The sequence below is a fragment of the Rhincodon typus genome, chromosome 35 (genome assembly GCF_021869965.1).
Source record: "Rhincodon typus isolate 14 chromosome 35, sRhiTyp1.1, whole genome shotgun sequence".
Classification (NCBI taxonomy): domain Eukaryota; kingdom Metazoa; phylum Chordata; class Chondrichthyes; order Orectolobiformes; family Rhincodontidae; genus Rhincodon; species Rhincodon typus.
Window position 1 is genome coordinate 1,777,750 of NC_063366.1, and position 24,089 is coordinate 1,801,838.

At 44.4% G+C, this 24,089-nt stretch overlaps 1 protein-coding gene across 3 annotated transcripts in view; it reads right to left on the reverse strand.

The window, feature by feature from the left end:
• LOC109934676 (zinc finger protein 271-like) overlaps positions 1 to 24,089 on the reverse strand; it is a 35,927-nt gene that overhangs the window by 8,639 nt on the left and 3,199 nt on the right. Inside the window, exons 2-3 of one of the 3 annotated variants that reach the window (XM_048616775.1) lie at positions 20,178 to 21,251; positions 7,093 to 8,070 (exon numbers count right to left, since the gene is read on the reverse strand). In XM_048616775.1, the coding sequence (XP_048472732.1) occupies positions 8,068 to 8,070; positions 20,178 to 20,792 (618 nt within the window). In that variant the 5' untranslated portion in view covers positions 20,793 to 21,251 and the 3' untranslated portion in view covers positions 7,093 to 8,067. Of the gene's footprint in view, positions 1 to 7,092; positions 8,071 to 19,285; positions 21,252 to 24,089 lie in introns of those variants that run through there. The other 2 variants (XM_048616774.1, XM_020533358.2) reach the window with 2 other exon arrangements.

Below are 24,089 nucleotides of genomic sequence, written 5' to 3' on the forward strand. Positions count from 1 at the left end.
TCCGCCTCCCACTCTCTCCCTATTTATTTCAAAACCCCCTTCCCCTCCCCCTTTTCTGATGAAGGGTCTAGGCCCGAAACGTCAGCCTCTCTGCTCCTATGATGCTGCTTGGCCTGCTGTGTTCATCCAGCCCTGCACCTTGTTGTCTCTATATTTCATCTGAATTGCTTTCTTTACTTGATTAACTGTTCACAACACAGTAACTATTCAATCACAGAATCATACAATACAGGAGAAGTCCTTCAATCAATCAAAAATGGGATACTAAAAATATACCACTACCTACACTATTCTCACTTTCCTGAACAAGGCCTACAGTCTTGAATGTTATGTTGCTTCAAGTGCTCACCCAAGTACCTCTTATAGCTTGTGAAGATTCCCATTTCAACTACCCTCCGAGACAATGCATTCCAGACCCCCACTGTCCTCTGGGTGAAAATATTTTCCTGAAATCTCCTCGAGACCTCTTGTCTTTCACTTTGAAGTTATGCACTCTTGACATTGACCCTTCAGCTCAGGGGAAGACCTTTTTCTCTTCACCTGCCCATGCTCCTCATAAACATTTACATCTCGATCAGGTTCCCGCTTAACCTTCTCTGCTTCAGAGTCTGAGCCAATTTTCTGCAAGAGTAAATTAAGTCATTCTATTCCCCCTTGCATTGCCTGTAATCCTACACTGTCTAGGTGCATTTCAATTCTTTAAAGTCGCAATTTGTTCTGTCTCCATCATCCTCTCTGACAGGTCCTCCAAATTCTAAACCGGTCTGTCAGAAAACAATATGTTTCTTTATTTTTTGCCTATGATATACTATTTGATAGCTTTGTGTTTGACTTCTGCCCAGAGGAATCAGTTTCTCTCTCTTGAGGGGGGACCTGATTGAGGTCTACAAAATCATGAGAGGTATGGACAGGGTGGATAGCAAGAAGCTTTTTCCCAGAGTGGGGGACTCAATTACTAGGGGTCACGATTTCAAGGTGAGAGGGGAAAAGTTTAAGGGAGATATGCGTGGAAAGTTCTTTACGCAGAGGGTGGTGGGTGCCTGGAACGCGTTGCCAGCGGATGTGGTAGAGGCGGGCATGATAGCGTCATTTAAAATGTATCTAGACAGATACATGAATAGGCAGGGAGCAGAGGGATACAGATCCTTGGAAAATAGGCGACAAGTTTAGACAGAGGATCTGGATCGCTGCAGGCTTGGAGGGCCAAAGGGCCTGTTTCTGTGCTGTAATTTTCTTTGTTCTTTGTTCTATATTCTGCTGCATTCTCCGACAGTCCCCTTCACTATCTGCTACTCCACCAATCTTAGTGTCATCTGCAAACTTGCTAATCAGACCATCTATACCTTCCTCCAGATCATTTATGTATATCACAAACAACAGTGGTCCCAACACGGATCCCTTTAGAACACCGCTGGTCACAGTTCTCCATTTTGAGAAACTCCCTTCCACTACAACTCTCTGTCTCCTGTTGCCCAGCCAGTTCTCTATCCCTCTAGCTAGTACACCCTGGACCCTATGCAACTTCACTTTCTCCATCAGCCTACCATGGGGAACCTTATCAAACACCTTACTGAAGTCCATGTATATGACATCTACAGTCCTTCCCTCATCTATCAACTTTGTCACTGCCTCAAAGAATTCTATCAAGTTGGTAAGACATGGCCTTCCCTGCACAAAACCATAGAACATAGAACATAGAACATTACAGCGCAGTACAGGCCCTTCGGCCCTCGATGTTGTGCCGACCTGTGAAACCAATCTGAAGCCGATCTAACCTAAACTATTCCATTATCATCCATATGTTTATCCAATGACCATTTAAATGTCCTTAAAGTGGGCGAGTCTACTATTTTTGCAGGAAGGGCATTCCACGCCCTTACTATTCTCTGAGTAAAGAACCTACCTCTGACATCTGTCCTATATCTATCACCCCTCAATTTAAAGCTATGTCCCCTCATGCTAGCCATCACCATCCGAGGGAAAAGGCTCCCACTGTCCACCCTATCTAATCCTCTGATCATCTTGTATGTCTCTATCAAGTCACCTCTTAACCTTCTTCTCTCTAACGAAAACAGCCTCAAAACCCTCAGCCTTTCCTCATAAGACCTTCCCTCCATACCAGGCAACATCCTGGTAAATCTCCTCTGCACCCTTTCCAATGCTTCCACATCCTTCCTATAATGCGGTGACCAGAACTGTGCGCAATACTCCAAGTGCGGCCGCACCAGAGTTTTGTACAGCTGCAACATGACCTCATGGCTCCAAAACTCAATCCCTCTACCAATAAAACCTAACATACTGTACGCCTTCTTAACAACGCTATCAACCTGGGTGGCAACTTTCAGTGATCTATGCACATGGACACCGAGATCTTTCTGCTCATCCACACTACCAAGAATCTTACCATTAGCCCAGTACTCTGTATTCCTGTTACTCCTTCCAAAGTGAATCACCTCACACTTTTCCGCATTAAACTCCATTTGCCACCTCTCAGCCCAGCTCTGCAGCTGATCTATGTCCCTCTGTAACCTACAACATCCTTCTGCACTATCCACAACTCCACCGACTTTGGTGTCATCCGCAAATTTACTAACCCATCCTTCTACGCCCTCATCCAGGTCATTTATAAAAATGACAAACAGCAGTGGCCCCAAAACAGATCCTTGAGGTACACCACTAGTAACTGAACTCCAGGATGAACATTTCCCATCAACCACCACCCTCTGTCTTCTTACAGCTAGCCAATTTCTGATCCAAACTGCTAAATCACCCTCAATCCCATGCCTCCGTATTTTCTGCAATAGCCTACCATGGGGAACCTTATCAAACGCTTTACTGAAATCCAAATACACCACATCAACCGCTTTACCCTCACCCACCTGTTTGCCTTTCACTAATAAGCGCATTTACTTCCAAATGTAAACAGATCCTATCCCTCAGTATCTTTTCCAGCAGCTTCCCACCACTGATGTCAGGCTCACCGGTCTTTAATTACCTGGATCATCCTTGCTACTCTTCTTAAACAAGGGGACAACATTAGCAATTCTCCAGTCCTCCGGCACCTCACCCGTGCTCAAGGATGCTGCAAAGATATCTGTTAAGGCCCCAGCTATTTCCTCTCTCACTTCCCTCAGTAACCTGGGATAGATCCCATCTGGACCTGGGGACTTGTCCACCCTAATGCCTTTTAGAATACCCAACACTTCCCCCTTCCTTATGCCGACTTGACCTAGAGTAATCAAACATCTATCCCTAACCTCAACATCCATCATGTCCCTCTCCTCGGTGAATACCGACGCAAAGTACTCATTAAGAATCTCACTCATTTTCTCTGACTCCTCACATAACTTCCCTCCTTTGTCCTTTAGTGGAGCTTTTCCATCAACAGCCTTCTTCTCCCCACCACCATGGTATTTAGTCTTGATGCACTGTTACAATCCTCCAGAGTTCCTCCATGTTTTCCTGTATACAGTGAGCTATTCCTCTTGAGATCATAGCATATTTATAACTCCAGAATTGATCATTTAGTGCAGTGTCCCTTGATCGCTAGAAGTTGGCATTTAACTGTTTTCAGTGAGCAATGTCACATTAGCTTCCATATTATTACATTGCAGAGCCTCTCTACTTTTATTAAAAATCCTAAACCAACATAATAATAGAAATAAATGGGTGCAAAGCTGCAAAGTATTAAGTGGTCAGAGGTTGTAGATCAAACATTTGTGCGATTGCAAAGTGGGCTTGGAGTGAGACTGCGGAGGGTGTTAGTGAAGGATTTAATTGGAGACTGCCTGGTGGAAAGATGTCTGGCCTGAAGTTATGAATTAAGAGTTAGCTAGAACAACCTTGCATCTGTTCGCTTGTCTTCAGAAATTTGAGGGCACTGTAATGATCTTACCCCTAAATGTCAGAAGTGACTTTGGATGGCAAAGAGGAGGAAATTGTTTCCTTGCACCATGTTTTCCTTCCACCCAATAATGGATTGTGGGCTTCCCTGGCTGAGCCAGCCTTCATTATTCCACTATCAGCCCTTGAGCGACTTTCTAGAACTGCTCCAGTCCATGTACTGTAGACAGGCCCACAATATTGCCATGAACGGAGTTCCAAGACTTTGATCCACAAAAACTGAATGAAGTGTGATTTCTTTCGAGGCAGAATGTTGCGGCCACAAGAGGAACTTGCAAGTGGTACCATTCCCAACTAACTGTTGCACTTATCCTTCCAGATGCAAGTGATTGTAGATTTGGAAGGCGCTGTCTAAGAAGTCTTGGCAAATTTCTGCAGTGCATCTTGTAGTTGGTGCACAGCATTGCTATTGAGCAGCAGTAGTGGAGAAAGCTAACCCTTTCTGGATGCAGCGTAAATCACCGTACTGCTTTGTCCTGGATGGTGTTAATCTTCTGAAGTGTAACTGATGGCGTGTGGGAGCATCATATCAAAGAGTAGAGTGCTGGAATACTCCTCAAGACAGTTTCTTCTCATTAGATCACTGGCAGTAAAGGGAGGGTATGGCAGTAAGTAAGACAGCTAAAAGCACCCAGAAGATAGGAGTACAGGAACCTCAACCAGGGCACTTTCCAAGAGGTTTGAAAATCTTTTAACTTATTTGGGTAAGAGTGGTAGCTGCAGGGTGGCTTGTCTGACTAAAGCACTGTGGGACAGGAAGCCCTTCATGTATGGTGAGCAAAAAGAAATATAGTGGTAGGAGAGGGAAGTATGGTATCAGGGTTAACATTGTTCTCTGCCGTAAAGAGCATGAGTTCAGTCTGCTGCATCGACTGTCCTGTGCCATGGTCCAGGCCATCTGCTCTGGGCTGGAGAGGTGCCTACAGTCAAATGAGGACAGTGCAGTCATCCTGGTCCATGTGGAGGCCAACGACTTCATGAGAACAAGAAGAGTCTGCATAGTCAGTATGAGGAGTTCAGCTAAACATTAAGAAGCAGAATAACAAGGAAAATAAGGTCTTCGTCATAAACCCGGGCCACTCACAAGTTAACATGAGGCAAATTTGACTAGAAGAGAGAATGAGTAGTTCAAAGTCTCGATGGGGAGAGGTCGGTTCACGGGACATAAGCAGCAGGGCTGGGAAAGAATCTCAGTGTAATATTTTGGGAGACCATTATTTTCTCCAGGCTCTACTCTAACTGCTGGTGTGTGAATATAACCTGACAACTCAAAACATTTTTCCTCACCAGGTATTCACTTCCCTTTGCTGCATTTGGGTCCAAACTGGCCATTTGGTCTCATCCTTGTTGGTCACATTTTGTATAAAGAAAGGGTCCTGACCATTTTCATGCTCGGTACTTTCAGTCAATTAGTGTATTTGGAAAGGGAAGGACTGATTAGGGATAGTCAACATGGTTTTGTATATCAGAAATCATGTCTCACTAACTTGATTAAGTTTTTTTGAACAAGTGACAAAGAAGATTGATGAAGGCAGAATAGTGGATATTGTTTATATGGAGTTCAGCAAGGCTTTTGACAAGGTTCTGCATGAGATCCAGGGAGAGTAGCCATTTGAATACACATTTGGCTTGAAGGTAGGAGACAGAGGGTGGTGGTGGAGGATTGCTTTTCGGACTGGAGGCCTATGACCAGCGGTGTGCAGCAAGGGTCGATGCTGAGTCCACAGCTTTTTGTCATTTAGAGAAACGACTTGGATGGGAATGTAGAAGGTACGGTTAGTAAGTTTGCAGATGACACCAAAATTGGTGTACCAGACAGTGAAGAAGATTATCTCAGAGTACAACAGGACCTTGATCAGATGAGCCAATGGGCTAAGGTGTGGCAGATGGAGTTTAATTTAGATAAATGTGAGGTGCTGCATTTTGGAAAGGCAAGATACATACACTAAATGGTAAGGTCCAGGGGAGTGCTGCCGAACAAAGAGACCTTAGATTGCATTTTCATGGTTTCTTGAAAGGGCAGAATTAAAACCAAACACTTAATGATAGGGACTACTCACATTTCAAAAATGTACCTTCACTGAAGCGGGGTGCCGATAGTCATGACAACATTTGTTGCTCATCCCTGATTATCCTGGAAAAGGGAATCATGAACTGCCTGTTTGTACTGCTGCAGTCCATGTAGAAAATACTGTGCAATCATCAGTGACTATCCCATTTCTGACCTTATAATGGAGGGAGGGTCGTCAATAAAGCAGCTGAATGTGGTTGGGCCTAGGATACTGCCCTGAGGAATTTCTGCAGTGACATTTTGGAGTTGAGATAACTGACTTCTAACAATCAGAACCTTTGTGCGGAAAAGAGACCTTGGGTTACAGGTTCATAGTTTCTTGAAAGTGGAGTCACAATATTCAGGATAGTGAAGAATTTGCTTGATATGCTGCCTTCAGCTGTACAGGACATTGGTTAGGCCACTTTTGGAATACTGCATTAAATTATGCATTAAACACTGTACGAGCAATGCTGTTAAACTTGAAAGGGTTCAGAAAAGATTCACAAGGATGGTGCTGGATTTTGAGGGTTTGAGCTATAGGGAGAGGCTGAATAGGTTGGGGCTATTTTCTCTGCAGCATCAGAGGTTAAGGGCTGACCTTATGGAGGTTTATAAAATCACAAGGAGTGTGGATGGTGTGAATAGCCAAGGTCCTTTTTCCAGGGTAGAGGACTCCAAAACTAGATGGCATAAGTTTGAGGTGAGAGGTGAAAGACTTAAAAAGGACCAAAGGGGCAACGTTTTCACACAGACAGTGGTGCGTGCATGGAATAAACTGCCAGAAGAAGTGGTGGAGGCTGGTACAATTACAACATTTAAAAGGCATCTGGATGGGTACATGAATAGGAAGGGTTTGAAGTGATATGGGCCAAAAGCTGATCATGGGACAAGATTAGTCGGCATGGACGACTTAGACTGAAGGGTCTGTTTCCATGCTATACAAATTTGTGACTCTAATTAAAATTCCCTTCTTTTCCATAGTTCTTACTTTGATGTATAAATTTACAATCCGTTACAACCTAACTTTGTATTAATATACCTATACTTGTGCAATCCTACTCCAGAAATATTCAGATCCCCCCACCAGATCCGAACTAAATTACAATTCACATCAAAATGCGTGAAGCAGACCAGATCTTCCTGTTACTAACCCATGTGTGTGTTTTTTAAACTACTCGCTGGCTCATGCAGCCATCCACATTTCTTGCTGCTTAAAAGTCACTTTCACTTTTGATCATTTTATTATAATTTGCTGCCAAATGCTTCACAGAGAAAATGCGTACTGTGGTTACAGGACATTTCTGCCTGATGTTCTGTTTCAAAAACATAACCCTTCTAGTTCGTATTTATTCTAATTGTTATCATTGACAACGTAGCCTCGGGCTGCAATGTGAAAGTTGAATATTGCACTCTAGTTGCATGGGTAGCAGTTAACTACATTGATCACTATTTGACCCTACTGATCGTAAAATTCCAGATCTTGCTGCTTAACGCACTGACTATGGGACAAATTTTAACAGCTAGCAGAATCCACAGGAGGCTGAGATGAAGCAAGCATGATGTGGATCAGAATGTTCCAGAGATGAAGAAATGGAGGAAATCCATCATCTTACTCTTCACTCTGTTCACTTCTTACTGTTATGGATAGCGTATGTAATAGATTTGTTATTATATCAAGCTATAAACTATTATTATTCATCAGGTTTCAATGACCCCATATATCTCCCAGACATTACCAGCTTTATGCTCCTGCTTTTGAGTACCTGGACTAACACGTGTATTCACATAGTGACCCAGACCAAATTCAGAGAGGAGTTGAAGAATGTGGTGAAATATCCATTCAGAATAATATTTAAATTATTGAAAACCATTCCAGGAAATTCGTCTTCCATCCTCTCAGGCAATGGGAAGCTCCAGGAGTTCAGTCTGCTCCTAATAAATCCATGGATTACAGCGATTGTTTTTCCACTTTGCAGACACCATCTGAACATAAAGCCTTGATCGTGGCTTCCAAACATCTCCAGTCCTGCTCAAAACTAGCAGATACTTCCCCAACATTCTTTGTTGATTTGAAAGCTGTTGATGTATTCTCCAGAATTCCCATGTCAGTGTCACTGCAGGTACAAGAAAAAAAACTGTTCCAATGTTCCTCTTTTAAACATGCCAGCTGTAATATTTTTTAGTTCTCTGGGTTTTGAGCCCACTATAGCAGTCTACAGTGTAGTGGTCTAGTGGTTATGTTTCTGGGTTTACAATCCAGAGAACTGAACTTCAAAATTGAGATAGACAAGATCAAATTTGAGTTCATTTCATTAAATTAACTTTCTTCCAATGATGTGACCTTTGATCTAACATTGTAAAACAAAACTTGTTCACTGATGTCCATTTGGGCAGGAGTAATCTCGCATTCTTACCCAGTCTGGTCTGTAAGTGACTCGGGATCCACTCTGAATGACCCAGTGAGTAACACAGGAAATGTTGGTGCGGATTCTCTTCATCAGGGGTGCAAAGTGGAGCTGCAGAAGTTGTTCTATGCTATTCAGAAGGCTGACATTAGGAAGGGGTGGAGTCAATACCTGGGCAGGGAGAATTACTTCAAAGAAGCCGGAAATCAGCTGTCAAACCGTGAAATCCCACTTTCTGAAGAAGGGCCATGAGCAGCTGGCTCTCACCTGCACATTGCTGCAGCTCTTCAGCATTTACAGTCATATAGGCACACAGCATGGAAACACACCTTTTGGTCCAACTCGTCCATGTCGATCAAGTATCCTAAATTGAAACTGTCCCACTTGCCTGTTTGGCTCAGATCCCACTAAAGCTTTCCTATTTGGGAAGGTTTCCCAGCCTAACAATGTCACTGAATAAGAAGCCCCTGCCCCTCTTGTTTCACCTTTCTGACACTGACCATCTCCATCTCCATTCTGAAAAGAAAATATCAAGGAGAGAGGTCTAGATGCTGTTAAGTGAGTCAGGATGTTTAATACCCTGCTGAACCAATCTTTGCCCTCCCACTCAACACCATTCAGTGGGATACCTGAGCCAATCTGGGCAGAGATCTCTCCGAATAAGCAAGGAAACTCCACTTCTGACATCAGCTAGCTCCAAGGTGGCTGTGTAGACTGGAACCAGAATGAGTGCCCCTGGCATCACCATCTGCTGTTGGTGAGCCCTGGACCAGGGGCATCCACCGCTCCACCGATGGCACCAAAATAGTCCTGGAAAATTGAAAGCAGATAATTTGGGGATGGCCCATTCAGAGGTCACAACTCTCCCAGATACTGGAGCTGTTGAGGGTGAACATCCAGTTGTGTTGCTCAGAGGTGACTATGTAGATTAGGCTGGAACCTGTGGCTTTACACCAAGTAGTGATAAACTGATCCTGAAATGGGAAGTAGGCCTGGATCTTGAAGTCAATGTGGGGAGATGAGGTCTGGACATGAAGTGACCAGCCTGGAGTGGATGGAGTAATGGTACAATGGAATAGACATCTGAATAAAGCCTGGCAGTGAATGTAATGATGGATATCTCAGTAAGGTTAGTGTCCAGAACACAACACACTGAATATCTAGGAAGCTGCTGTTACAGCCCATGGTCTGAGTGGTAAGTTTCATTCAGCATCGTGTATGTTTCAAAGAGATCACTGCTCATTTTTCTGAACGGCAGTGAATATTGGTTCAATTTACTCAGCTTCTCTTCACAAGACAATCCCCTCATCCCAGTAATCAATTTAGTAACTCTTCACTGTACCATCTCCAATGTAAGTGTATCTTTTCTTAAATATGGAGATCAAACTGCACACTGACCTCCAGCAGGGGCCTCAACAGAATCCACACAGAATTGTATCAATATTTGAATATTCTTCGGTTTAAATCTTGTGCAATAAAGACCAATGAGGCATTCAGCTTCCTTATTGCTCACTGAACCTGCACACTCAGTTTCTGTACTTCTTGCACAAGTTCACTTCTGAACAGAAACATTTAAACCTTTTTAAATACATACTGCTGACCCATTTTTTCTGTGCTTATTCAGAACAGGTTCATCTGTCCTCAACTTCATGGTTTTACAGCACCAAAGGTTCTGTGAATGTTTAATACACGCCATTTCACATCATTTGATATTATTACCATACAGCAACTCATTCTGGCTGTTATTTAACTGCTTAATCATCACTAAAGTAAATGGAGAAGTGAAATTTTATTCCGTCTGTTTACAGTCCACACTCGGATGAGGAGGAATCCTCTCTGACATCCCATATTTACACAACGCGCATTTCAGAAAAGTAACTAATTTTAAACAGGCTACTCTTTCATTAAGTATTTCTCCGAACACACCAGGATGACTTATACGATCAGCCAAATCCTTCAGCTGAGGTCAGAATTAAAACCAAACTCTTAATGATAGGGGCTACTCACATTTCAAAAATGTACCTTCACTGAATGGGGGTGCCAATAGTAATGACAACATTATCCCTGATTGTCCTGGAAAAGGGGATCATGAACTCCCTGTTTGTGCTGCCGCAGTCCATGGAGAGAATACTGTGCAATCATCAGTGACTATCCGACTTCTGACCTTATAATGGAGGGAGGGTTGTTAATTAAGCAGCTGAATATGGTTGGGCCGAGGATACTGACCTGACGAATTTCTGCAGTGATGTTTTGGAGTTGAGATGACTGACTTCTAACAATTGGAACTTTTGTGCCAGGAAAAGAGACCTTGGGTTACGGGTTCATAGCTCCTTGAAAATGGAGTCGCATTTTTCAGGTTAGTGAAGAAGTTGCTTGGTATGCTTCTTTCATTGATCAGGGCATTGAGTATAGGAGTTAGGAATCATGTTGTGGCTATACAGGACATTGGTTAGGCTACTCTTGGAATACTGCATTCAATTCTGGTCTGCCTGCTATAGGAAAGATGTTGTGAAACTTGAAAGGGTTCAGGAAACATTTACAAAAATGTTGCCAGGTTTGGAACGTTTGAGAGATAGGGAGAGGCTGAAGAGGCTGGGGCTATTTTCCCTGGAGCATCGGAGGCTGAGGGGTGACCTCATAGAGGTTTATAAAATCATGAGGGACATGGATAGGATCAATAGCCAAGGTCTTTTCCCCAGCATGGAGGAGTTGAAAACTAGAAGGCATAGGTTTAAGATGAGAGGGGAACGAATTAAAAGGGACCTTAGAGGCAAGTGTTTCACGCAGAGGATGGTGCATGTACGGAATGAGCTGCCAGAGAAGGTGGTGGAGGCTGGTATAATTACAACATTAAAAAGACATCTGGATGGATACATGAAAAGGAAGGGTTTAGAGGGATATGGGCCAAATGCTGGCAAATGGGTCTAGATTAATTTAGTATATCCGGTCAGCATGGACGAGTTGAACCGAAGGGTCTGTTTTCATGTGTACATCTCTCTAACTCGATGGCTCTAACCAACAGACAGCTTTCATCCGATTCTCACTGAATTCCATTGGAAATGCTTGTTATTGTCACATTCAGTTCAATGCTGCCCTGATGTCAGCAGCAGTCACTCTCACTTCATCTCATGAGTTCTCCATGTCTTTGTCCATGCTTGCAGCAAGGTCAAAATGAGGTCAGGAGCTAAGTGGCCCTGACAGTAACCAAATAGACCATCACTGAACACATTTCAGGGCTGCTTAATCACAACAATACTTTGCACCTCTTGGCTAATGATCAAGTGTAAACTGAAGGGACAGCAATTATCCAGCTTATAATAGACAGGGCAGATCTAGGCAATTTTACTCATTGATGTGTAGATGACAGTGTTGGAGATGTATTGAAGCAGCTTGGCGAGGTGCATTGCTAGTTCTGCAGCATACCTTCAGTGCTATTGCCAGAATGTTAACAGAGCCCACAGTCTTTGCAAGATTTAATGGCTTCAGCTGTGTCTAGATATCGTGTGGAGCTCATCGATTTGGCTGAAGCAAAGAAACTGCCTTTCACCCATCACTGTCCAGGAGAAAGTATGAAGTCACTATCTGATACAAGCTTATTGTTGTCATACTACACTGTACAGATCATTTTGCTACGTAAACACACTGTCAACATGCTAGGCCATCAAGCGGACTGGTCTACACAGAACTCATTGGGTATTGTTTAAAGACTCCTATTCTTTCCCTCTATGATGTCAGATGTTAGAAAGTGAGGGTAATTTGTCTTTACTCCCCATTAATTTTTGACTTCAGTAAAAGCTTTCCTTGTCAAATCTCATCCTCCACCACAACCTCCCTGTGTGGACAATGTTCACCAGCAGCTCACCTCATACTGGCATGGACTGGTTGGGCTGAGTGGCCTGTTTCTGTGATATATCCTATGTATGTGGCAGTACTTGCTACAGTTCACTTGGAGAGTGTGAGTTTCTGCTGCAACATCCACTTTCACCTGGATATCACAGCCTGCAGCGATGGATAGTTATGGGAGAGGATTTGGTGTCTTTCCATCACGTGAGCAGGAATCTCTCCAGCTCTTCCTGCACACCATTGGTGTGTTCGAAGGATCTACAGGTTGATTCTTCATTTGTTTGCCCACATTAAGACTTGTGCTGCAGAACTTGCTGCTCCCCTAGCCAAGCTCTTCCAGTACAGTTACAACACTGGCATCTACTCAACAATGTAGAAAAATTGCCCAAGTATGTCCAGTGCATAAAAAAAAAGGACAAATCCAAGCCAGCCAATTACCGCCCACCAGCCTGCTCTGAATCATCAGTAAAATGATGGAAAGTGTCATCAGCAGTGCTATCAAGCAGCAGCTGCTCAGGAATAACCTGCTCAGTGACACCCAGTTTGGGTTCCACCAGGGCCACTCAGCTCCTGACCTCATTACAACCTTGGTTCAAACATGGACAAAAGTGACGAATTCCAGAGGTGAGGTGAGAGTGACAGCCCTTGATATCAAGGCAGCATTTGATCGAGTGTGGCATCAAGGAGCCCTAGCAAAACAGGAATCAATGGGTATCGGGGGGAAAAGGCTCCAGTGGTTGGGATCATACTTGACACATACGGTCATGCTTGTTGGAGGTCAGTTTGCTCAGCTCCAGGACAGCTCTGGATTTTCTCAGGGTAGTGTCTTAGACACAACCTTCTTCAGCAGCTTCATCAATGACCTTCTCTCCATTGTAAGGTCAGAAGTGGAGATATTTGATGATTGCACAATGTTCAGCACCATTCGTGACTCCTCAGATACTGAAGCAGTCCATGTTCAAATGCAACAAGATCTGGACAATATCCAGGCTTGGGCCTACAAGTGGCAAGTAACATTCGCATCACACTCAACTGACAGGCTATCACCTGGTCTATCTCTGACTCCTCCCCTTCCTCGACATTTCTCAGTTTCCATTTCTGGGTATAGACTGGCCGCTAATATCCACTATAAACCCAATGACTCCCACAGCTACCTGGACTAGACATCCCCGCACCCTGAATCCTGTAAAGACTCCAACCTATTCTCTCAGTTCCTCCGTCTCCATCACATATGTTCGGATGAGGCCAACTTCAACAAGGGAGCCTCTGAAATATCCACCTTCTTCCTCTACCGAGGATTGCCCAGCACTGTTGTCAACAGGGCCCTTAACCGGGTCCGACCCACCACATTCTGCCCTCACCCCCTCTCTTCCCTCCCAGAACAGCGATAGGGCTCCCTTGTCCTTACCTACCATCCCCTAGCATCCGCATCCAGAAAATCATCAGACACCATTTCCACCACCTCCAGCAAGATGCCACCACAAGACACATGTTCCCTTCCCCTCTCTTGTCCAATTTCCACAGGGACTGTTCCTTCTGGGACACCCTGGTCCACTTTTCCTTCACTCGCAACACCCCACTCAGACCCCTCAGCCCCACGGCACCTTCCTCTGCAAAAGGCGAAGGTGTAATGCCTGCCTATTAACCTCCTCCCTCCCCAGTGTCCAAGGGCCCAAACCTACCTTCCAGGTGAAGCAACACTTCACCTGCACTTCCCAGAATCTGGTCTACTGCATTTGCTGCTCACATTGTGGTCTCCTCTACATTGGGGAAATGAAGCATACACTGGACGATGGCTTTGAAGAACATCTACGTTCTGCTCACAAAAAAGACCCTGAACTTCCAGTTGCCTGCCACTTTAACATACCACTCTGTTCCCTGGCCAACATCTCTGTCTCAGGCTTGCTGCAGTGTTCCGCCGAAGCTCAGTGCAAACTGAAGGAACAATACCTCATTTTCCACTTGGGAACCCTGCAGCCCTCAGGACTCAATATTGAGTTCAATAATTTTACGGCCTGATCTCTCCCATGTCCTAACCCCATGCCGCACACACCAGGCCTTGTTATCACAAATTCTGCCATTACACACTACCAATTGTTAGTCACTAACAGTCCCCATTAACAGCTATTCACCCTCCCAGCCAGATCGCTATCAACTCCTTTGTCTATCCAGCTGCTCTTCTCTCTCTTTGGGCTCTATTCTTCATCCTATCATTTACTTCCTACTCCATCTCCCTCCCTATCTTCTGCATGTAGACCAACGTTTTCCTTGCTACCATCAGTTCTGAGGAAGGGTCACCGGAGCTGAAACATTAACTCTGATTTTTTCTTCATAGATGCTGCCAGATCTGCTGAGCTTTTCCAGCAACTTTTGTTTTTGTGCCAGGCTATGACCATCACTAAAAAGAGACAATCTAACCACTGCCCCTTGACATTCAATGGTATTACTGTCATTGAGTTCTCCACTATCAACATCCTGGGGGTTATCATTGACCAGAAACTCAACTGGACTCACCACATAAACACAGTGGCTACAACAGTAGGTCACAGGCTAGGAATACTGTGGTGAGTAATTCACCTCCTGACTCCCCAGTCTGTCCACCATCTACAAAACACAAGTCAGAAGTGTTATGGAATACTCCCCACTCGCCTGGATGATTGCAGCCCCAACAACAGTCAAGAAGCTTGACACCATCCACGACAAAGCTACCTGCTTGATTGGCACTACATCCACAAACATCCAATCTCACCACCGCTGAAGCACATTAGCAGCAGTGTGTACTAGCTACAAGATGCACTGGAGAAATTCACCAAAGATCCTCAAACAGCACCTTCCAAACCTACAACCTCTTCCATCTAGAAGGACAAGGGCAGCAGATATATGGGAACACCACTATCTTCAAGTTTGCCTTTAAGACACTCACTCTCCTGATTGGAGATATATTGCCATTCCTTCACTGTTGCTGGGTCAAAATCCTGGAATTCCCTCCACAGTTGCATTGTGGGTCAACCCACAGCTAGTGGACTGCAGCAGTTCAAGAAGGCACCTCACCACCACCTTCTCAAGGGCAACTAGGAATGTGCAGTAAATGTTGGCCAGCCAGCAATGCCCAAATCCCACAAATAATTTTTTTTTAAACTAAGGACACATTCTGTGACCAACAAGTCCTGGAGTGAGACTCCAATATGGAGTTTCTGACTCAGAGGTAGTGACACTACCCCACTGTCCCACCAGACCTGCCCTATGCATTTAATTCTATGTTTACTGTTTTAGCTTCAGCAAAAGCTGTATGACTTCAGTCCCATGGTCAACTGGCCTCATAGAACTGGTACATGGTTGTTGTGAACTCTTGTTGATTTTGGGGAGAACTTGCGATCACAGTTACCAATTACAGGCAGTCGATTATTTCTGGCAAAAGTATGATTGTTTATGGAGTTTGTTAAGAGGAGCAGTTTACATACAATTTATCAGCTACTCGGCCAAAGAAAATATACAACCTTGACAGATGAGAATGCTTCACTGACCCTGAATGTTTCTGTAGAATGGAGGGGCTGGTATGCTGGGATTGAAGTGGTGTCTTTGTCTTTGTTCTTCCCTTGGGCTGATGGAGGGGAATCTCCTGATCTCCTCCCAAGAAGGTGGAAGCTCATTTCCCAGCATCCTCTCACTCCTACCCATCTCTCCTAATTATTTTGGGAAAATGAAGTAAAGAACTGTTGAAGATTAAGATCAAAACGAAAACCCAAATTGCTGGAGAAACTCTGCTAGTCTGTGAAGAAAAGCTGCAGCTAATGTTTCAGGTCCAGCGACCCTACTTCAGAACTGATAGTAGCAAGGAAAAGATGGTATCTATGCAAATAACAGGGGGTGGGGCAGACAGTGTGATTGGATAGGAGAGCGAAAGAGAGTTAGTCAGATGAAGAGGGGGCTGACAGTAAGCAAGGGAAGGAGAAAGCTGATCATGGGGACAATGAATAGGTGAAAATTTATACAAAAATGAGAAAATGCGTTTTCTATGATGAAATCAGCTCATAAAATGACAGGGCCTGGGATGTGGGGATGGGTAAAGGTCATGGATAGAGGTGTTCAGGCACTAAAATTATTGAAATTGATAGAATCCAAAGGCTGCAAGGTCCCCAAATGGAAAATAAGATGTATTCTTCCAGCCTGTGCTGACCTTTGCTGGAGTACTGCAGAAAGCCCAAGACAGAGATGTGTTCATGCAACACGGTATGTGTTGAAGTGGCAGGCAATTGGAAGCTTAGGGTCATTTTGCCATCAGAACATAGGTGTTCTGCAAAGTCATCACCCAGTCCGTACTTCATCTCCCCAGTTTAGAGGGAAACTACTTTGTGAGCAGCGAATAAGGTAGATTAGATTAAGTGAAGTGCGGGTAAATCGCTGCTTCACCTGGAAGGTGTGTCTGCGGTCTTGAATACTGAGGAGGGAGGAGATTAATTGGTAAATGTTACACATTCTGTAATTGTACGGGAAGGTGCCGTGGGAGTGTGAGGGGGTGTTGGGACTGAGAGGAAGTGGATCAGTGTGTCCCACAGAGAACAATAGCTGCAGAAGGCTGACAAGGGAGGGAAGGGGAATCTATGCTTAGTGGTGGCATCTCGCTGGAGGTGGTTGAAATGGCAGCTAATGATCCTTTAGATGCTGGTGGGATGGAAAGAGGGGATCGGGGATCTCTGTCGGTGTCGTAGAAGGGAAGAGAAGAGCTAAGGGCAGAAGTGCAGGAAATAGGTCGGACATGGCTAAGAGCCCCTTCAACCAGGCTAACTGGGAATTTTATCCTTGGCTGAAGAAAAGGTAGTCATTTCTGAGGCTCCTCTGCAGATGTGGCACAATCAGAATAGAGTGATTGGATGAGGATTGTGCTGCTGGTTGTTTCACTTGTGGGATGTGAGCCAGTATTTATTGCCCATCTCTAAGTGCTCTTGAGAAGGTGGTGGTGAGCTGCCTTCTTGAAGCATTGCAGTCCATGTGCTGGAGGTAGATCCACAATGCATTTGGCAAAGGAATTCCAGGATTTTGACCCAGCGGCAGTTGAGGGGCAACCTGCAGATGGTGGCATTCCTATGTATCTGCTGCTCTTGTCCTTTTAGATAGAAGTGGTTTGGAAGGTGCTGTCTCAGGATATTTGGCAAGTTACTGCAGTGCATGTTGTAGAGAGTGCACACATACTAAGCATCAGTGTTGGAGGGACTGAATGTTAGTGGATGTGGTGCCAATCAAGTGAGATGCCTTGTCCTGGATGGTGTCAAGCTTGGAGCTGTACTCATCAAAGCAAATGGGGTATATTGCATCACATTCCTGGCTTGTGAAAGGTGGACAGGCTTTGGGGAGTCAGAAAGTAAGTTACCCAGTGTAGTATTCCTGACGTCTGGCCTGCTATTATAGCCACTGTGATTATGTGGGGCGTCCAGTTCAGTCTCTGTTTAATGGTAACCCAGTGATGGTACACAAGGCATTGGATGACCATATGGGTAATGACACTAATTCTGTCTGGCCACAGTTTGAACTTGTAAAGTCGTCACATTTAAAGCAGAAGCAGGAAACCTACAATAGGATAGGACCGTGATGTAGTGATAATATCACTGCACCAGTGGGTCAGACAGCCAGGCTCCTATTCGGGTGATGTGGATTTAAATCCCACCATAACAACTAGTGGAATTAGAATTCAATGACTACATTTGAAATACAAAACTAGTCACAGTAATACTGAGAATGGTGAAAAGGCATCTGGTTCACTGATACCCTTGTGGCATGGAAATTTGCCATTCTAACCTGTTCAGGCCGACACGTGTCTTTGGTCCCACAGTAATGTAGTTGCGTGTAACCACCCTCTGAGGTGGTTGAGGACAAATTAGAATGGAAACAAATACTTCTTTTTCCAGTGACATCTATGAGGAAATGAAAAATAGGAGTCTGATCTGGACAGCAATGTCAACAGTGATTAAACCGCCAAAGAACACCATTGGCTGGAAGACACTTTGAGAGATCCAGTGGTCATGAAAGATGCTATATAAATGCACTGAGGTAAGGATGAATTTCTTCTCTCAGAGGGCTGTGCTTCCATGCCACAAGGAGCTGTGGGGGCAGAGTCCTTGTACATATTTAAGGTTGAGATAAATGGATTCTTGATCAGTTGGTGAACTAAGGATTATGGAGGAAGAGCAGGAAAGCGGGCATAAGGAATGCAGAGCCAGTTCAAGTGGCTGAATGACAGACTTCTGTCTATATTTCAAATGGTCTCAAGGTCTGGCACTTTCCTCTTCTTTCCATAAAAGAGTGTCCACCCATCACATGACTGTGGAACATCTCTTTATTCTCACTGTATATTTTGTTCACAACATTTATAAAGGTCCCTTCCAAAACAGCTCAAATTGATCATTATGTAAACAGCAAGGCAGGTCATTTTCTTTCAGTACAAGACATGTGGTGATATTCACATTTCATCTCAAATATTCTGTTGTACACACAGCCAGGAGGTTTCCACACTTTGAAAGGGCTCTTTCCCCACTGTCAGGAAGACACATTCTACCGCAAACATAGATCAGTTTGGATGATAAACCAGAAAACATTAGTATGTATCACTGAGTCTCTTGGTATTGGGATCGGAATTGTCCGCTAAACCTAGGCTGTGGGGTTTATTCTGTTGGGGTCAGACTGTAACGTGACCAGTGGGGGATAAGTGGCTGATACTACTGAACCACAAGCTTATCATTAACAATCTAAAATCCTTACTGATTTCCCATGTAAGGATCCAGTATTTTCTGATATCTGTATACTCAGCTGATTTGCCTCAGCAGTGAATGCTGGACAGGCGCACCCTTCTCGGGTTACGCCTAGACATCTGAGGTTACAGAGATAACAAGGTGTAGAGCTGGATGAACACAGCAGGCCAAGCAGCATCAGACGAGCAGGAAGGCTGATGTTTCGGGCCTAGACCACTCTTCAGAAATCTTCTGAAGATTTCTGAAGAATGGTCTAGGCCCGAAACATCAGCCTTCCTGCTCCTCTGATGCTGCTTGGCCTGCTGTGTTCATCCAGCTCTACACCTTGTTATCTCAGATTCTCCAGCATCTGCAGTTCCTACTATCTCTGAAACAATGTCCTGTGCAAATGCTTTGAAGGAGGTAGAAGTGGTTTGAAAAAATGTTTTGAAATGGCTTGTATTCAGATTGCACAATCACCTTCCCTCTCCCAATCAGGTACTTGTTAAAATGCTCACACACAAAGATAATAGTCAGACTCTCTTTCTCAATCTGGGGTACAGTATTGTTCAGTTTGTGTTAACTGGATACAAACACAACGGGTTGCCCTCACTGTATGGAGGTTGCTCCAAGTCCTGTGTCACTGACATCACACTGCAGGGTGGCTCCATTGTTGACATCATAATCCCTCAGCACTGGTGATGTCATCACTAGGTGTTTGATGGGAGTGAAAGCTGCTTCTTGTTCTGTGTCCCAGTCCCACTGAACACCCTGCACCGTGAGACTGTGTACATGGTTCACACACTGAGGACAAGTTGGGCAATAACTTGGTTAGGTAGATCCTAGAGTGCATTCACAGATGTTGCAGGAGGTCCAGGAACTTCATTACAAACAGAGTTTCTCCCTTCCCTCAGTGCGCTGGAAGACCAGGGATTACACTGACTGTCTCAAAGTCTTGTCACACTCCTCACACCGAAATAGTTTCTCACCAGCGTGGATCAACTAGCACTTCAGAGATCAGAAGAGTGGGTGAAAGCTTTCTCACAAATGTCACAATTGAACAGTTTCTCCACTGTGCTTTTCCTCTGGTATCCCAGAAAGGTCAACAACACAACCAAACGTTCAGCACAAACCACACACCGAAAAGGTTACTCCCTGTGAAGTATTACTCCACGTGAAGTATTACAGACCTGTGTGAATTCTCTGGTGGACTAGGAGATTCGATGACTGAGAGAATGACTTGTCACAAACCTTACACTTGAATGGTTTCTCCCCTCTGTGGATTCGTTGATGTTTGCGGAGGTTCGATGACTCCAAGAAGGATTTATCACACACCTCACAGGTAAAAGTTTTCAGTCCAGTGTGAACCCGTTGGTGCTTGCGGAGATCTGATGATGATGAGAATGCTTTCTCACACACCTCGCATGTGAACGGCTTCTCTCCCGTGTGACTGCGTCGATGTATGCGGAGATCTGAGGATGACAGGAATGACTTGTCACACACTCTGCACACGAATGGTTTCTCTCCAGTGTGAATGTACTGGTGTAGGAGGAAGGGTGATGACCGAGAGAATGACTTGTTACACACCTCACACATAAACGGTTTCTCCCCACTGTGAATGTGTTGGTGCACACGAAGATTCGATGACTGCGAGAATGATTTGTCACACACGTTGCACGTGAATGGTTTCTCCCCTGTATGAATGCGCCGATGTTTCACCAGGCCTGAGGACTGTGCAAATCCCTGGTTACACACCTCACATGTGAATGGCCTCTCACCAGTGTGAATGCGTCTGTGATTCACCAGCGTTGATGAGTGTGCAAAGGCTCGGCTACACACCTCACACTTGAAGGTTTTCTCTTCCATGATGCTGATCTTGTGTTCACACTTATGAACTTGTATCCACAAAGACTGTGGAACCCTCTTCACATACCTCACACTTGAACAGTCCCTCTCCTATAGGAATGAGTCAGTGTTCATGAGGTTCAATGAATGATTGAAGCTCTCACCACACTTGGAGACAGTCACACTTCTTCTCAACCTCATCTTGACGAATCATCCACAGCCAAACATTCAGAAAGGCTGCTTCTGATGGAACACCCCACACCACTGACCAGTTTCAGATCTGATGATATGTCAAAGCACCCCTGACCTGACCAGTTTCAAGATAATGGTTTCACTGTGCTACCTTCTCTGTGTTGACCAGTGCTGTGAAGTATCTGGATGTCTTCCCACAATTATGTAGTTGTTCCTTGGGTAATGATCAGGATCTACCTGCAGTGTCTATCCTCCGTGTATTCTCTGGCATAGTACGGAGTAATCCTTCTGTAAAACAGGAAAAGGAAAAATGATTTCCTTCAACTTCCTCTCCTTCTTTGCTGAAGGGGCTATGGGGAATCAGATATGAGTCCTTATCTTTTCCTCATTTGACTGTCACACCTCCTCTGTTTCCTGCGAGGACATTGGACAGTGACCAGGAGCAGACAATGTGGCTACTTTCTTTCCTCCAGCAAGACCCCCATCTTCCCAGGCACATTGACATCAATGGAAAAGAAAGTTGGACAGAGTGAAAAATAGGCTATCAATTCACTATGAGCTCAACTCGTGCTGGTCAGGAATATTTTTACCCTTAGTGTATGTATTTATCACAGAAAGAAATTCAGGAGAAATATGAATTCAATGGAGATTTAGAAGTCTTTTCCTTCTTTTCCAAGATTATTTCAGAAAAGCCTGGAATATGCTACCAGGGGAAACTGTAGAAGCAGATACAATAGCAACATTTAACAGGTATTTAGATAGACACAAACAAGCAGAGAATAGAGGGATACGGACCATTTGCAGGCAGATGGGATTTGTAAAAAAAGAGTTTAAAGAATAGAATGCCATCATGGTAGGTGCACACAAGGTGGGCCGAAGGCCCTGTTCCTGTGCTGTACTGTTCTGTGTTCTGTATTCTATATTCTAAAAACACAATAGGCACTCTAAGGAAAATATTGCTTCAACGTAGCTGATCAAAGGGTTCTGGTTTATCCTAGGAAATTAGATATACTGCACTCAGTCAGACTGCACATCCCAAATTCAACTATCAGCCACAGCACTGGACAGAACTAACAAATCCAAGCCCAGGCTTTTGGCAAAGACAAAGGCCTTCAGGTGAAATATTTAAAGAAGGCACAAGAAGACAATTCAACAAATGTGTCTTCAGGTGTGGCAGCTGAATAGCTGTGGCCCTGAATTAGGAATCCAGAGGTCGAGAATTCAAATCCAACCACAGAAAATTACGTACATTGAATTACAACAAGTCACAGGCAATTTGGCCCAATTGATGCATGCTAATGTACATGCTTCCTCTCACCCCTCTTCATCTCACTCTATCAGCCGATCCTTCTGTTCCATTCTCCTTCATATGTTTATCTAGTTTCCCCTTAAAGGCATCTCTGCTCTTCACCTGAACCACTCCAAGTTGTGAAGGCGAATTTAATAAATCCTGGAATTTAATAAAATGTGCTGAATTTATGCAATTGGATCAAACTAAAAAGACAAAAACTTATTGCTGATCCTAAAAACCCAGGTATTGTCCTTCAGGGAAAGGAACCTGCTACAACTGCCTTGTCTAATCTACATGTGACTCCAGCCCCACACAATATGGCTGACTCTGAAGCAGCCTCTGAAGTGACTGTGCACACAATGATAAACAATAACTACAAAGTCCAAAATAAGAGGAAAATTAAAGAGACCTGAATAATCCGGGCATTCTGTAAGAACGAGATGACGCTGATCTTAGTCCAGTGAAATCTGTGAAATCTGCCTTCCAAGGTCTGAGGACAAGTTCCCAAGTGAAGGAGAGCTTCCCACAGATCAGTCAAGTAGCAGTGATAATCACTGAATCATGTCAATCTGGAAACATCCAAGACTCCTCCATCAACGTCTCTGGGAATGTCTAATCCTACTGGCTGGTGGGAAACCCTTAACATGGACTCCAGGGAGTGTCAGGTCTTCATGAAAAATTACTACTCCCCTTCCAACTGATGAATGGGTACATAACCATCACTGGGGAAATAGAACATAGAACATAGAACATAGAACAGTACAGCACAGTACAGGCCCTTCAGTCCATGATGTTGTGCCGACCTATTATCCTACTAAGATCAATCTACCATGCATATCCTACATTTTACTATCCTCCATGTGCCTATCCAAGAGTCACTTAAAAGTCTCTAAAGTATCAGACTCCACTACCACTGCCGGCAGCGCATTCCACACACTCACCACTCTCTGTGTGAAGAACCTACCTCTGACATCTCCCCTATACCTTCCTCCAGTCACCTTAAAATTATGCCCCCTCATAATAGTCATTTCCACCCTGGGAAAAATTCTCTGACTATCCACTCTATCTCATCATCTTGTACACCTTTATCAAGTCACCTCTCACCCTTCTTCGCTCCAATGAACAAAGCCCTAGATCCCTCAACCTTTCCTCATAAGACCTGCCCCCCAGTCCAGGCAGTATCCTGGTAAATCTCCTCTGCACCCTCTCTAAAGCTTCCACATATCTCCTATTATGAGGTGACTAGAACTGAACACAATATTCCAAGTGTGGTCTAACCAGAGTGTTACCAAGCTGCAGCATAACCTCACGGCTCTTAAACTCAATTCCCCTGCCAATGAAAGCAAACACATCATACGCCTTCTTTACAACCCTATCAACTTGGGCAGCAAGTTTGAGGGATCTATGGACGTGGACCCCAAGATCCCTCTGTTCCTCCACACTGCCGAGAACCCTGCCATTAACCCTGTATTCAAATTCGACCTTTCAAAATGAATCACTTCACACTTTTCGGGTTGAATTCCATCTGCCACTTCTTTGTCCAGCTCTGTATCCTGTCAATGTACTGTTGCAACGTTCAACAGCCCGCCAAGCTGTCCACAACTCCACCAACCTTCGTGTCATCAGCAAACTTACTAACCCACCCTTCCACTTCCTCATCCAAGTCTTATAAAGATCACAAAGAGCAGAGGTCCCAGAACAGATCCCTGCGAAACACCACTGGTCACTGAGTTCCAGGCTGAATACTTTCCATCTACTACCACCCTCTGTCTTCTATTGGACAGCCAGTTTTGTATCCAGACAGCCAAATTTCCCTGAATCCCGTGCCTCCTTAC